This window comes from Diadema antillarum, unplaced genomic scaffold (assembly GCF_040938485.1).
Source record: "Diadema antillarum isolate AM-2024a unplaced genomic scaffold, OU_Dant_1.0 seq00001706_RagTag, whole genome shotgun sequence".
Taxonomy (NCBI): Eukaryota; Metazoa; Echinodermata; class Echinoidea; order Diadematoida; family Diadematidae; genus Diadema; species Diadema antillarum.
This window is the reverse complement of record NW_027272396.1, coordinates 45,358-60,775: the sequence shown is the minus strand read 5'-3', so window position 1 is coordinate 60,775 and position 15,418 is coordinate 45,358. Positions and strand designations below refer to the sequence as shown.

Sequence of the window (15,418 nt, the reverse complement as noted above, 5' to 3'; positions counted from 1 at the left end):
TTTTGGTTATTTGCAGGAAGTACCTTTGATATACACTTTTTGATGTGTATAAAGGAAAAATGTGTTAAATAATTGAGAATAAAATATGTCGTAGATCTCTAATTTTCAATACACAGTGTATAGTTGACACTTGTATTTGTGGTATATAATTCACAACTTAGTTGTTTTTAACAACAGTACCTCTGGTCATGACCCTGACAAACAGTAAAAAAAAAAAAAAAAAAAACAGATGCAGACAGATGACAAAACAACATACAACTGACAATGGGTGACAGCGAGCAAGATGAGAGACTAAAATGCGAGTTGCACTATCATCTGGCCCAAAGGTATGGGTAAGCTACAATGTATACTAGACCAAATGCCCCTTTCTACCTTTAATCAATTATGAGTATGTAACATCAAACATGCAATGAAAAATTAACCTGTACATTCTGGCACACCCATGTTCCTCATGCTCAATTTTCTCTCTCAGCGCTTGTTAAGTTTTCCCATTACAGAACAGCGATGTACATGTACAATTGTGTACAATGATCCAGTACTTCAATTTACTGGGCCCTGGAGTCAAAGCAGCCAACAAATAAGGGGTTTCCCACTAACAAAAGAACTTGCTTGTAATCAAGTTCATGATTCACAGGTCTTGATGTGATATAGAGTATTCAATGAAATGAGTCTCATCCCTACCTGCTCCCTTCAAATGGCATTTTATGCAATGGCTTTGTCTTGAACAATATGACCCACAATGTATCAATCAAACATGAAACCCACAATACTCATTTTTTAACCTGCACAAATCATACAAATTATACATTTCCACGCACATTGGCATTAGTTTACATCAACTAAAACTCCAGTTCTTCTATAGCAGCTAACCTTACCCTGCTGAAGATGGACTGATTTTGCTGTAACACGCATTTCCCATATACACATGTCCGAGTATTCTCTGGACTCATCTTCAATGGATTAAGATTACCAATGCATTCTAGCAAAGGCAAGTGGAAAACACCTGCAAACCATCACTGGACAAACATGATTTAAAGTCAACATTCAGACTTTAAAAATCTCTGTTTAAAGGGTATGTACAGTTCTGGTCGAGGTAAGGATTTAGCTTTTAACGTTTTGCGAGATATTCAGAAACCACTCTATGAGATGTCAAAGAGCATGCAATTCGAAGGGGTATTAAAAGTTTATTTGATGAAAACTGGTTTTGAAATGGCTGAGATATCCAAAAACGAGGTGAAACAAAGAGATCCAAAAAAAAGGTGTGGCCTGTAGTCTTTTATTATTGCCACTTTTTTTGATATCTCAGCCATTTGAAAACCAATTTTCATCAAATAAATTACATAATTATATTATAATTACATGCTCTTTCATATTTCTAAAGAGGTTTCTCATTATCTCACTTAGGAATGTAAAAAACATGAATCCTCACCTCAACCAGTACTGCACAGCCCCTTTAAAGGCAACATATCATCACAGAGCATGTTTCTACTTTACAAACAAGTAATTCGCTGTATAAGTGTGAAAGCCGTCCCAGTTTACTGGCTAGTGGAAAAAGTCTTGTATTCTGCCCCACTTTATAGCTACTCAACCATTACACTGACTGCCCAGCAGAGTAAAGTAGGCCTAAAGTAGTACACTGATCCAGCAATAGAGGTGAGCTCCGCTACAACCCCATCCTACTTAGTCTAAGTGACTACTGCACAAACTCAAGTGGGTGACCTTGCCCAATTCAATAACTCTGAAGTACGCCGCCTTGATATCAATTGCAGGCAATTGTTGCCAGGAATTGTACCACTGCTGCAGCAATGACAACGCAGAATACCAGGCACTGCTATCCTCTCCACCAAATTATAAACACTACGGTAATTTCCTTTGCGGGCAGAGCCCAATTTTGCGTCACACGTCGGGGTGCTCATTAATTGGTGGCAAATCTATACTTCGGAAGCACGGTTTGCCTCAGATCATAGGGTGATAAACCACTTCCCTGTTGATGGCATGAACTGCATATTGTGTAATACTGCTTGTGAAACTGAGAAGAGAAAAGAGACCTACTTTATCATTCAGGTATTGAGAAATAGGTACTGTTGTATATGTCATACGTTCACCTGCTCTTGAGCCAAAATATTTAATGTAAGTATTTCCTTTCACATGCACATTGTTTTGTTTTTGTTTTTGTTTTTGTTTGTTTTTTGTTTGTTTGTTTTTGTTTTTGTTTTTTTGTTTTTTGTTTGTTTGTTTGTTTTTTTTTTTTTTTTGGGGGGGGGGGGTGAGGGGGAATCTACTTGTATGATAACAAGAGTGGACCCCACTATACCCTAATGATTATATCTTTGCCAGAAAATGCTAGAAAATAGCATTTATTAGTATTCAAAACAACTAGACAGGTAACCCATGTATTCAAATTCATGGACATTTTCCTCTTTGGATGTTATGGTTAAAAAAAAAAAAAAAAAAATCTTCCATTTACCTGAACATACTCCAAGCATTTTTAAATTTGGATTAAAGGCACTACTTGAACATTTCATGGGATAGGGTAAACTAAAATGAGGTGATTGAATCCTTTTAGATTAGTGTCGCTGAATAAGTTTGGTCTGAAGATCTCCAAATTTCTCTACCATGAAAAGTCGAGAAAGGCAATTCTTTTGGTCAAAATGTTTTTCCCAAGATGACGTCATCACTTATCACATGTACAGCATGAGTACTACAGCTCATCACAGACATTTTTTCACAGTGTGCATGTCATTGCTAACAATATGACAATCTTGCTATATTAACCTGCTGAGGACCGGTTTATCTTGCTTCAACACACATTTCCCAGAGACACTTGCCCGAGTATACTCCGGACTCGTCCTCAACAGGTTTTACAGGACTTTTTGAAATAAAAAATTTCGAACATTGGGGTATACTTTGTGTTGAATTCCTTATCTTACCTGAAGGGAAGCAGAACTGAAATTCCACAGTCCTGTAAATAATATACAGTATATATCACAGCATTCTTTAACATATTTGCATTCTGATATTACTCAAATAAGAGGATCTTACCTAATCAGCTTCCCATCTTTGCACGTTACAACCAGACTCTCTTGATCCCTGCAATCTGCAGTCTCAATCAATCCAACAGGCACCTGGATTTTAAGAAGAAAAGAAGGATAGAGAAAGAAATATAAAAAGGGCTATTGATTTTCCATGATTGACAGCTTTGTCAATCATTTTTTGAAATTTTTAGTGGGGGGGGGGGGGGGTCGAAGTCCTTAATAATAATTTGCACACTGCTACCAACTTATACTGGAACTCACAGTCTACAGAATACATATTTGATAATCAGCTGATCACATTGTATGTACAGCACACACATGTTGTGTAGTGAATATCCCCTAGTCCTTCCCCAGCCGTCCCCTGGGAGATCCCTGGAGAGAGCTGTATAAACTCTCACAGCATGAGAGTACCAGGTATAGAGTGGGCAGAAACATGGCACTCAATACCGGCACTCATAGTCCAGAGGAAGGGAAGCCACAGCCCTGGTCGGTAATGTAGAATGCACAATGGATCACTTCCTGAGCACTTCTGTAGAAAAACACTGGTAGTCTGTGCATTCAGAGGGCAAGATAAGGGATATACAATTTCACAGGTATACTGATCTAGACAAGCTTCACAGTTCAATACTATAAAACCAAAAATATTCTTAATGTGAAACTTTTAAACAAGTTCTTCCAGTGTTAATTCAAAGCAGCGATGCACATATACTTTCATAGGAACCATCAGCATACCTTCCAAAGCTGCCCTGAAAACACTAACACTAAACCTGATGGCCAGGGGACACTTACACAGTCACTTTAGTATAAAATTGTTTCATACACACAATGTTATGTTGCTGCAAATCAGCAAAATACCAGTAAGTATTTCAGAAGCACATTAGTACTTTGGTTTGACATTGCCTAATGAATCACTACTGCAGAAGAAATCCTTGCCCACTGCAACAAAAACTTGGCTACTTATATTGTACACTGTATACTAATGTGTATGCTACGATGTACTGCACAACATTAAAGCATGATGTCACTGGCTAAGCAGTCTTGCATGTAACTGCAGCTACAATGTACAGCTGTATGTAAAATAAACACTGGCCTGGTTACAAATTATTGTACTATACATGTAGCTTGCCCAGACTTCACATTTTGTGTACATGTACCTGGTACGGCTGCCAGGAATACTTGTTATTACATTTCAAATACTGAATGGAAGTCACTGGACAAAATATAATATCCATTTCAGCTTTTAGGGTTTTCACTGTGTACATGAACAACAAACTTCACATAATGATATGAATGTTTAATGATATGAATGTTTCTGCTAGGTTCTGGCACAGGTGCTGAGCAACTATCACCATAATGTTGCAAGTCTATCATAAATCATAAATCATGAACATATTCATTTCCAGTTTGCATGGTCTTACTGCGCCCAATTAAAAGTGTATGCATGCACTAGCATGTGTGCACAGACTAATGAGAATGCGTCTGCACGCATGAGATAACAAATGCAAATATTTGTATGAACTGCACATAAATATGAACATGATTTGCACGTAAATATTTACAATTTCAAACTCTCCGTCTGATGCCTTTGATTCCAGCACACTTGTCTTGGCACTTTGCACTCAAGCCAGACAAACATCATTTGACATGAACCAGCTTGCCTGAATTCTTTGTGCCTTGGAAGAGGCCAGAGGTCATTAATTTATAGGCTATGATTGTGTCCTCAACATCAAGTCAGTTTGCCTTTTCCACTGTACAAAGTCATTACCAGTTCTTTCGTCAAGACTCTTGGATAAGAATTCCAAGAATATCAGTGATAACAGGGATGACACCTGATGATGACAACAATTTCTGGCTACTTTAGGCTTGTAGTTGTACTATTGTAGCTTTTAAAAAAACTAAAATATATAAAATATGAACTAGAAATGTCGCTATGGCGACTGATGCCTCCGCCATAATGCATGATTCTCCCAATAGGTGTATAGTACAATGTCTTCACAATGTGTGATGACAGTTTCACATAACTGGCAAAATATTGAAATGACAGGTTTGTCAGAAATATCTTGAATGTTCACTTTCCTTGAACTGGGTATGCTATAACTGTCTAAGAGTGCACGTACACATATTTAGGGAATTGAGAATTTTTATTTGACTTCTAACGGACCCTTTTATAAGTTTATGCATTGAGTAATTTCCAAGGTATGAAGAAAGAGTGTAATTACAGTACAAAATAGTTTTTGGTTTGTTTGTTTTTTTTGGAGGGGGGGCATTGAAACCTGGCCTTTGACCCTTTACCTTTGACCTTTGACCTTCTGGCTGGAAATTTCGCGGAGAATCTCCATTAGGTAATGCATGTATATATTAAGTTTTAAAACTAATAATGCAAGCATTGCATATACTAGTATATGAGAGAAATAGTAAAATTTTGAGGAGTTGGCCTTGACCTTTGACCCCCCTGACTATTGACCCACGACCCCTCAATTCCCTAGATAATCCCTGCCAGTCAGTACATGCATATTATGCACCAAGTTCCATGAAGATACATTGAACCATTTGCGAGAAAAGTGATATTGCAACATTTTCACCTAACCTTTGACCTTTTGACCTTTGACCTTATGACATGAAACTCTCTTTGGAGAATCTTTACGCAGTAGTACATGTCTACACTAAGTTTCAAGAAAATACCCTTGGGCATTGCATAGATATAAGGGAAATAGCAACATTTTTAGCATTTGACCTTGACCTTTTGACCTTTGACCTCTTGCCAATGTCACTAAAATCTACTCAACTAATTGTCCCATCATACATCATCCTTGGACCAAGTTTGGTGAAAGCTGCTTCATCCAGTTTTGAGTTATCACATAAACAGAAATTTTAGGATTTGACCTTGATCTTTGACCTTTGACCTCTGTCTGATTTCACTAAAAAACTTATCAAATAATTGCCCCATCATACATCATCCTCCAACAAAGTTTGGTGAAATTTGCTCGATCCAGTCTTGAGTTATCGCGTAAACGGATACAATTTCATGATTTGACCTTGACCTTTGACCTTTGACCTTTGGCCGATTTCACCCAAAATCTTATCAAATAATTGCCCCATCATACTTTATACTTGGACCAAGTTTGGTAAAATTCCAGTCAATATTACTCAAGTTATCGCGTAAACGAAAGCGGACAGACGTACGGACGGACCTACGGACGGACGTACGGACGGACCTACGGACGGACGTACGGACGGACGTACGGACGGACGTACGGACGGACGGACGGACAACCCGGAAACATAATGCCTCCGGCACCACTTCGTGGCGGAGGCATAAAAATATTATAAAAGATAAACAAATAAATGTGATACAGAATTTACTGAAATGGGACATAGGCCTACACTGCATTTAAGCTTTATTCATGAGAATCAAATGACTTCTTACAATAACATGTGTTAGTCCCAACCTTGTATTTCTAATTCACACAAACTACACCCATTACATGCAGCATGTTTTCAGAGCTGATACATGTGTACTGTACGTTTGAATGTAGATTTTGAATGCTTTGTATGTCACTAGGTTCATTCTGAACTATGGATACTGTAAATTGTACCATTCTTGTACACTGTTATATCATAGTGATGTGAAGTCTTGAAGAATTAAGTCTTCTCATCATGTAATTCAGCAATTTACTGAAATTAGCCTTGCTTACTGCTAATGAAAAGCATGTTCATTCAAAGTCATTTAAATTTCAATAACCATTTCAGTCATCAGTCAGACTCAACAAATTTCCATAATTGCAGTTACTGTACTTGTGTGCACAGCAGTGCAGAATATCATAAAGCCGTCATGTCAACATCTTGTACAGGCACATGAGATCAATAATCTTGAGCAATGCAAACAATGCAACATAATCTTACATTATGTCCATTTCTTTAGAGTGATGATGAAATAGCTATAGAAGCTAGGGTATGCTAACTGTAGATAAGAAAGATATCAATATATAAATAACCATGACTTCATTCCAGTTTCAAGATACTATGTTAATTCACTACCATTTTATCACTTCTCAATCTTATAGGGGGAACAAAGTACAGAGGGTCCCTATAATGTAAACATCAACACAGACAGCAGACAGTGGGATCTAACTACTATGTCTGCACTCCCCCAGGCTTACAGTGCACATGTACATGCAGGCTGGAAGTCTCTACTTATTGATTTTCCACATGTGGGCATGGGACACACCCACTGGGCGATGCGAGTTCCGCACTGCATGCAAACTAAAATTGGATTGGGGTGTGAAGCACGGCGAATATTCTAATACGTGTGCATGATGTTCTTCGAATATTTTTATGCTATCCATTCTACCTGCTTTAAAACGTTCTTTTAGAGAAAAGGAAGGACACGTACATGTAGTAGGGAATTGAATAAGGAAAACTCTTTTCAAAAATAAGATATCATGAGAGCTGGGGCAGTAAAAAAATAAATTAACAAATAGAACTTGCCCACAATTTGTAGCATAGTGCACCAGCACTATAATGCACATTGCGTATCACAGAGCTGCTGCACTATAACAGACATTACAATGTATCTAAATCCTCCAGTCTTCTATATCACAAAGCAATACTGTAAATAAGCATCATGGGGCACTCTTTGTACCATCATACCTTGGGATACACAGCCTTGGTGTAGTGCAGCTTTTGCCAGAAGAAAAATTAATTAAGTCATGGGCTCATTCTACTAGATTTTCACTGCACCAGTTATTGCCATGAATCCTGTGTCCAAGAGTTCATATCAATCAGGGAGACAGCACAGGCTTTGAAAATTAGTTATATGATCTATTTTCAACAAGTGCCATAAACTTACATATCAATATCCCAGAATTGTCTTACTTATCATTTTTTTTTAATGAAATTGATAAACATTGGTGCTGAGAGTGTTCACATTTTGCTCACACCCTAAAGTACAATACAGATCACAGCAGTAGTTCCGTGGGCAGCAATGCTTAATGTGCTATCATAGCATGAAAGTGAGATGGCATGCACTTTACACAGGGCTCCACATATTGGAAGCCTACACTGTATAGATTATAACATGTTCAAGAGTTGTATTCCTGCTGTACAGTGCTATATTTCAACCATGGACATTAACAGTTTCTGTACATTGCAATTTTAAAGAGCTTTCTTTCAACTCATAGCCAGGTTAAAGAATAATAAGAAAGCTGTATCTTTCTGCAAAACGTTTGTGGACAGGTAGGCATATGTATAAAAGGGCATACGATGTCAGCTGAAAAAGAATGACAAAAAGCTGTTGTCATGGAAATGAATTATAGCACTGCATTAAACGAATCATCTTAAAAAGTTTCAACAATACTGTGTGCGTAAAAAGCACATCGACATACACTGTACATGTGTGTCTGTGCCTTGAATACTGTATCCTGTGTTACACAAATTTTCTGCTCCATAATTCCAACTATACAAAATACTTCTCTTAGTGCTAAGAAATTACTGTAAGCGATGAAAGACAATAGTATACAGTATCCTATTAACAAAATGCTGATATTTTTGTTCATACAAGTGTACATGTACATTGAATTTTTGAAAGCTTATTTCCTCAAAAAATAGATGTTAAAGATGAATCATTAATCATCAAAATCTACTCTTTCGCCAGTAAAGATTATAATGAATATTTAAAGTTGTAATTTAAATGATCAGATCAGGTTTTGATAATTTTCATGAAGCACTTGGAGTTGCTATCAGATCCACACCATATGTACCAAGTAAATGCTAAATTATGTTATTCAAAAATCTGTTCTGAGCTCAATACAGCCAGTAAGCACTTGACTCTAGGTTAGGAGAAGAGCAGGTTTGGATGTAAACATAATGTCAAAAGTTGCAAGACCAAATGAAAGTGAAAGTAATCAGCTGTGACGATGTGCAAAGTATTTGCAATATCCTTCCTTTCTTCCTCGTGGGAGTAAACAGTGTCAGAAACATACACCATGTTGTATATTTATAAACTTTTTTTCTTGTGGCAGTATCAAATGTGAAAAACATACACCATATTGTAATATCATTTTCTTGTGATAGGATACAGTAAAAAGAAACAGACACCATGTTGCATATTGTGGTAGTACCAAGTGTAATACACACTGTTTGTAATATAATCCTTTTCTGTTGGCAGCACACAGTGTGAGCAAAACAACCAAGCTGCTTTAAAGCACTACAGTACAAGCCATCAAAAAAAATAAAAATTTAAAAAATTTAAAAAATCATCCATTTCTTGCCATTGCATTGAATTTATCTCATTAACAAAAAATTGATGAGCTACTGTACCAGCCTGAAAGGTTTGGAAGGCAACTGTGCTGTAATAAAAGTAACATTGTAGCTCAGCCATATAAAATACACAAATGCTTCCCAAGTCATAAATTTCACAATGCAAACAAGGTACTGTACTTCCCCCTGGCAAGTAATGTAACTGCCTAAGATAAAGCACAAGTGCAATGTGTGATCTGTTCATCTGATGCATCTATAATCTGTAGGCAATCTTTAAAAGGAAACCCCTGTTAAGATGAGAAACCAGTATCATAATAGTGCAGGTACAGATTGTCAAAAGATACCAAAAAATAACATTTGTTATTCTAATTCTAAATATTTATTTAAAAAAAAAATCTTTTACTGAAAATATTCAAGTGCCCTTATCAAAACTAGAAACCCGTACCTGTCCCCAATGAGCTATATGTTTCTGGTTTCTACACCTGTACAGGTAGGTCATACGGGTACCAGTGTATCTGACCTCACAGGTACACTGTAGATAAATTCCACCTAGAGCTCTTCCACACCCCATCCTCTCTATCCCTCATCTCCCTGATATGCATAGTCTAATATAGACACTAAATATGTGACCCGCTACAACAAAATGATCCTAAAGTCGGGCGAGGTCGATTATTTAAAAATTTTATGACATAATTCCCTAATCTTTCTGCTTTAAATTAATATATAACACATCTTATAAAAATAATCGGCGGCGGAGATATCGATGTTTAAAAGAGAGCATGTCGAGACGTCTGGGAAATCACTGTTTCGAGAAAAGCGCCCTAAAAGTTTTCCTTGCGACGCAATCGCGATCAAGAGACACGCTAGTCAGTTTTCATCTCCGGACAATAGAAGGTAAGGCCTAGCAACCCCTGAAATGCTCATTCAAGCACAGCGTCGGCGGTCTCCTCACCGACCAATCAGTGACCAGGATGCCAGTAGAAGCGACTGGGCATAGCGCACCCCGCCCGCACGCACCAGTCGACAGGGTGCGAGCTTCACGCTTCGGTTAGCGGCAAGCAGCAAACTGACCAATGAGATCACTCCGGTCGTTGTAAGGGGCGGAGCCTATGAGTGGCGCTCAATCCAAATTTTCGAACCAGTTTCTGCTTCGTTGAAACGCCAAAAAAAAAAAACATGGCCCAGAAAAACGCTATTTTTGGTCTTTACTTTCATCATTTTCCTTCAAAATCTCGACATGTGATAGAAAACATGTCAGACTACAATAATATGTTAAAATCAGAAAATCATAAGTTTTGACCAATTTTGATGCTCTGACTTCAAACTCGATTTTCACGGCTTCGACCGTGCGCGACTTTAGGACCCTTTTGTTGTAGCGGGTCACATACAGTACAGCCATTAAAACATAATTAATGATTTATTCACATGCAGAGGTACAAGGCATCTCATTACTTATTGATAGTTTATGTGGCACACATAATGAGGTATAATGTGATTGTCCAATTCTGCTTTTAAAACAATCTCAAAAAGCGGCATGCCCAACTGATATCAAATGCAACACAAAGTGACTACACAGGGTATGAAATGAAAACAAAATGTATGTTTGCACAGTTTGACTGTGCAAACTAAACAGTTCTACCAGTACCAATGTAAACAGACATGTCTTTGCTGCTGAAATGGGAAGCAGGGTTGTTTTTTTTTTTTTGTTTTTTTTTTTGTTTTTATTTTTTTTTTGTACGCATCTAATATTTCATGTTAGAAACAGAGCTACATTTGTACAATGTACACTCCTTTTAAAAGTTATTTCCTGACCAATTCCAGGAAAAATTAAAATGGCTTTTGAATAGCAGGAAATTCCTACAATCACCTTTATCAAGCTTAATTCATAAGTGAGAAAACAGCTCATGCACAAAAAGGGGGTGTGGCTCACAGTTTCATATGTACAATGAATGCCTACAAGATCTCAACACACCAGCATTCATACAGTGTAAAATGTATGACTATTCTCGGGCACCAAAAACGTCACTGCCACACTTCCGAGCTAAGGAAATAATCCACTGATAAAGTCTTTCTGAATGGAGGGAGCAGAGAGAAAAAGGCCACTAAATCAGTGCAGGTTTGAGCAAAAGAGAACAAATGATTCAAAAAGAGTGGCAAATCTTCACTGACAATATCCTGAGGAAAATCCCATTAAAAGGAGCAAGGCCATAATACTGTTGTAACTTACATGTAGATCACACATTGTACATAGTGCTCTACATTACAGTACATACAATATGCTTTGTATCTTGAAAATACAAAAGGTTTTTGTCTTGAATTTGTAGGACTGAATGACCATGGTGTACTATGGGAGGCAGGTACAAAAGGGACATCCTTGTTGAATCTGGAAAAGATTTCAGAATTATACTAGTCCCTCCATCAAGATGGAAATCATTCATCTTTAATGGACAAAGCAAATGAAGCAGAATATCAATTACAACTAATAATCACTTCTACAAAAATTAAAACCCAAAGCATCATTTCAGAGCTTCCACTAAACCAGCAATGTACTTGCTCAGTTAGTGTGTTCTGGTAGAATATTGTCGAATTTGAAATAAGCAATCTAATTTTTTCCGCAAACTTTCAAAAACCATTCTGTTCAATATCTCTACTGCAGGTCACAGATTAATTTCTTCTCATGGTCAACTGGCTTTTTAAAATGCTCACCATGATTTTGAAACAATATTACACGGAGGAAGAAAGGTTTGCAGTAACATCACGTGGCTTGTATGTAAAAAGTAGTTAGGTCTTCAAAGGACTGTTGTTTGGTGAAATAGAAAGAGGAGAATGAAGAAGGGAAGCGATGTAGGGAGAGTTTAGGGAAGGAGAAATAGTGTCAGTCGAAGGAAAGCGGTTACCTGAAAGTTGAGGTTGCAATAGAGGAGACAGGATTATAAAACTGAGACAAGGACAGTTGTGAAGAAGAATGGAGTGAGAATCAGGTATAGAGGCTGGAAGTTTTTGGGAGGAGAAGGATGAACCAAAAAGGAGGGAGGAGAGGGGTAGGAGAAGGTTGGAAAATCATTGAGCTAACAAGAGAGAGAATAGATGAAATGTGAATTAATTTTAATGATGTTCAATGACTACATACACATGGTGTTACAGCAAACCTCTCTTCCGCATTTACATCACCATGCAAAGTATTCAAACAACACAGAGCATTACACAGATTGAGGGGAAAAGAGAACAGGAAAGAGACAATGTTCTTACATTGACGAACGACTTGGGATAGCAGATGAGGAAGCGGTAGTTTGAGATGACGATGACAGCTCCATCCGACGCCTCCCCAATGAACTCCACACCTTCTCCACACAGCTCCGGGTAGGGGCACTGCAGGGCGGGGTTGTCCTTGTGGAGAGGGGGCTTGGGGAACGCCTCCCTGGGACTAACATGGACCAGGCTGTCGTGCTCCTCAAATGGCTCAGCCTAGCATACAGAGACGGAAAAAAAAAATATCTGTTCTAGTTTTGCTTCAATGACAAGAACTTTGTTTGATACAGCAGCTCCTTTAAAATACCGTCTTTTCCTGAAAACATTATCAAAATTCAATTCCAGACAAAAAGTAGTTGAATTGAAATATGTCACAAGTTTTACACCGCAATTTAAAACTAATAGTACACTGTTAGCAATAAACACAATTTTGAATTGTTCTATCACCTGAACACTAATTTAGTGCAAGATTATCTTTACATACAATGTCTGTACATGCACCTTATGCTAAACAGATATGAAAGAATTAATTGTCAAACACAAATCAGCTTGTCTTGAATGTATATACATAGCTGTATTATAATGTACATCAAATACAATTTGTAACTACAAGTGTATAGGATTCAGTTAATAAAGCAGTATCATACACTTCATATACAGTACATTAAAACATTGTCAGCCTCCCAAATCTACAATACACACGCTTTTTAGCTAGCTGATAATTTCAAAACCTGTATTCCTTCCTTGAATCAGGAAGAAAAAAAAAATAGGAAGGTTTAGACTACCTGTCTCACAGGATATACCAGCCAGGCTTAAAATACAGCATCCAGGCACTTGTTTTGACAAATAAATGGCAACACATGATATTGATTTTCAGTATTTCCAGCAGATTACACAGGAACCCAGGTACAGTATTCCAAGGTGAACTTCTACTGTCCTTGCTGGGTAGGCACTACAAATGTACACCGTATTTCATGAATTTGAGGCAAACACACAGTGTACATAATGTTCATTTTCCTGCTACTGTTTGATACAATGGAGACAAAGCAGTGCTTGTCTACTTTTTGATGGGTTATGTTTGCATTTTTGATACTTTAAAGGCCACAATAATTAACATAAAATGGAGAGAGAACTTTCGGGATTTTTACCAGAACAAGCTGCATTGATGCATGCAAGAGTTGACATTTCATATTTTAAGCACACATACAGATTTGTGTGTGTGTGTGTGTGTGTGTGTGTGTGTGTGTGTGTGTGTACACAAACAAAGCCATATACAGTATGTATCGTCACCGGGTGAAAAGACCTCGTATTTACAAAATGTCAAATGTTCAGGAGAGCAAAAAAACATGGTAGCCAAAGCACTACGTGTATATCAAATGGGATAGCCTTTCCCTTAACGTGCCAAGGTGGCTTCATTTTTGGGATAAGACAGCTAGGATCTGGACAGGACATCAACTGATTATCTGACCATTAAACCCACAAAAGTCATTTTCACCAAAATTTCAGATACAAGGTCTTGTCACATCAGCAACGATATGCTCTACCTCTGTTTCTTTTGTACATTGTATTTACTTTGCTTTGTGTCATTCTCAATGATCTGTCTCTAGAAATAGCTGTACTTTAAATACAATGATCACGCGCACACTTACCATATTGGCTTCAAGGCTGATAGATGACTTGGTTTAATCAAACGATTTCCAACACTGCAAGCTTGCAATAGATAAATCCAAACTTCTCCGTGGATTGAAACGCTAGGTGCCAGTCTATATTACATAAAAGTCTTGACTTGTTAAACCTCTGAGTCTTTGGCAAACTCCTTCTCACAAACAAGGAGACATCAAAGAAGTCCTCACAAGTGAAAAGTCATTTTCAGGAGCAACATCAAAGCCGACTGACAATGATCTAAATCAATACCAGGCAAGATGGAAGACATCAATTCCCCTTCCAAAAGGGACAGCTTCCTTGAAACACACGCACCCGAGGGGCAAGACCACGGTGAACGTTAGCAACCGGCAGGAGACTGCTTGTGACGTCGAAGACACCAAGACTTGTCCTAATGGCCGAAGGGCAAAGTTTGCTGAACTCTCGCACGAATGCAGGCAATGGCTGGTCCGCTGGTCCTTGCCTTCTCTCTGAGATGCTGGGTCACTGCCGGCAAGCTGGCTTCATCAGCCGAGCAAGCAGAGAACAGCTGACTTGGGAAACCACCTTTGGTTCTGTAATTTGAAAGTATGAGAAGATAGTAATTTGAGACAAGCTTCATTAACATCCACAAAAAAAAAAAAATTGTCTTAAATATCATAGCACACTTTCAAGAATACAAATAGCATAGAAAGTATGAACCATTTCCCCTTGCTTCCAGTGGTTCTTTGTGAATTCCAATTTACAATGCTTTATTATAGTACCTGGGATTGCATCTGCATCAAACAGTTTGGGAACTAATTTTCCCAATGTCAAGAAAAAAAAAAACTTTTTTTTTTAGTATTTTACCCATTTTTTTCATCAACTTGAATTACACAATGCTTAGAGACTAAATGTTACTTTTGATCCCTGCATAGGCTAACTGGCTAAAAGACAAAATGCCACTTTTTTATCTGTGCAGGCACTCTCAGTGGTCTAAATTTAGCAAACTCAAGTTGTATGAATAAATCATTCCTTCGAATATGAAGGAGTATCAAATATACACCAGAGGGGGTTTCTTGCAATTGCACACACTGGATATAGTATGCCATAAAATATTTATACACATGTAACACAGGTACATGTACATACTGTACATAGTACCTGGTACATCTAAACATACAGTTGTACATTACAATGTGTCGACCAGGGATGCCAACCTGAATTGTTGGTTTGTTGGGTGTTTTTTTTTTTTT

General features: G+C 37.7%; 1 protein-coding gene across 1 annotated transcript in view; it reads right to left on the bottom strand.

Moving 5' to 3' along the window:
- LOC139711817 (phosphatidylinositol-3,5-bisphosphate 3-phosphatase MTMR4-like) overlaps positions 1-14,194 on the bottom strand; it is a 56,280-nt gene extending 42,086 nt beyond the window's left edge. The window contains exons 1-3 of the mRNA XM_071623668.1: positions 14,186-14,194; positions 12,543-12,758; positions 3,043-3,125 (exon numbers count right to left, since the gene is read on the bottom strand). Of these exons, the coding sequence (XP_071479769.1) occupies positions 3,043-3,125; positions 12,543-12,758; positions 14,186-14,194 (308 nt within the window). The remainder of the gene's footprint in view (positions 1-3,042; positions 3,126-12,542; positions 12,759-14,185) is intronic.
- Positions 14,195-15,418: the final 1,224 nt, after the last annotated feature.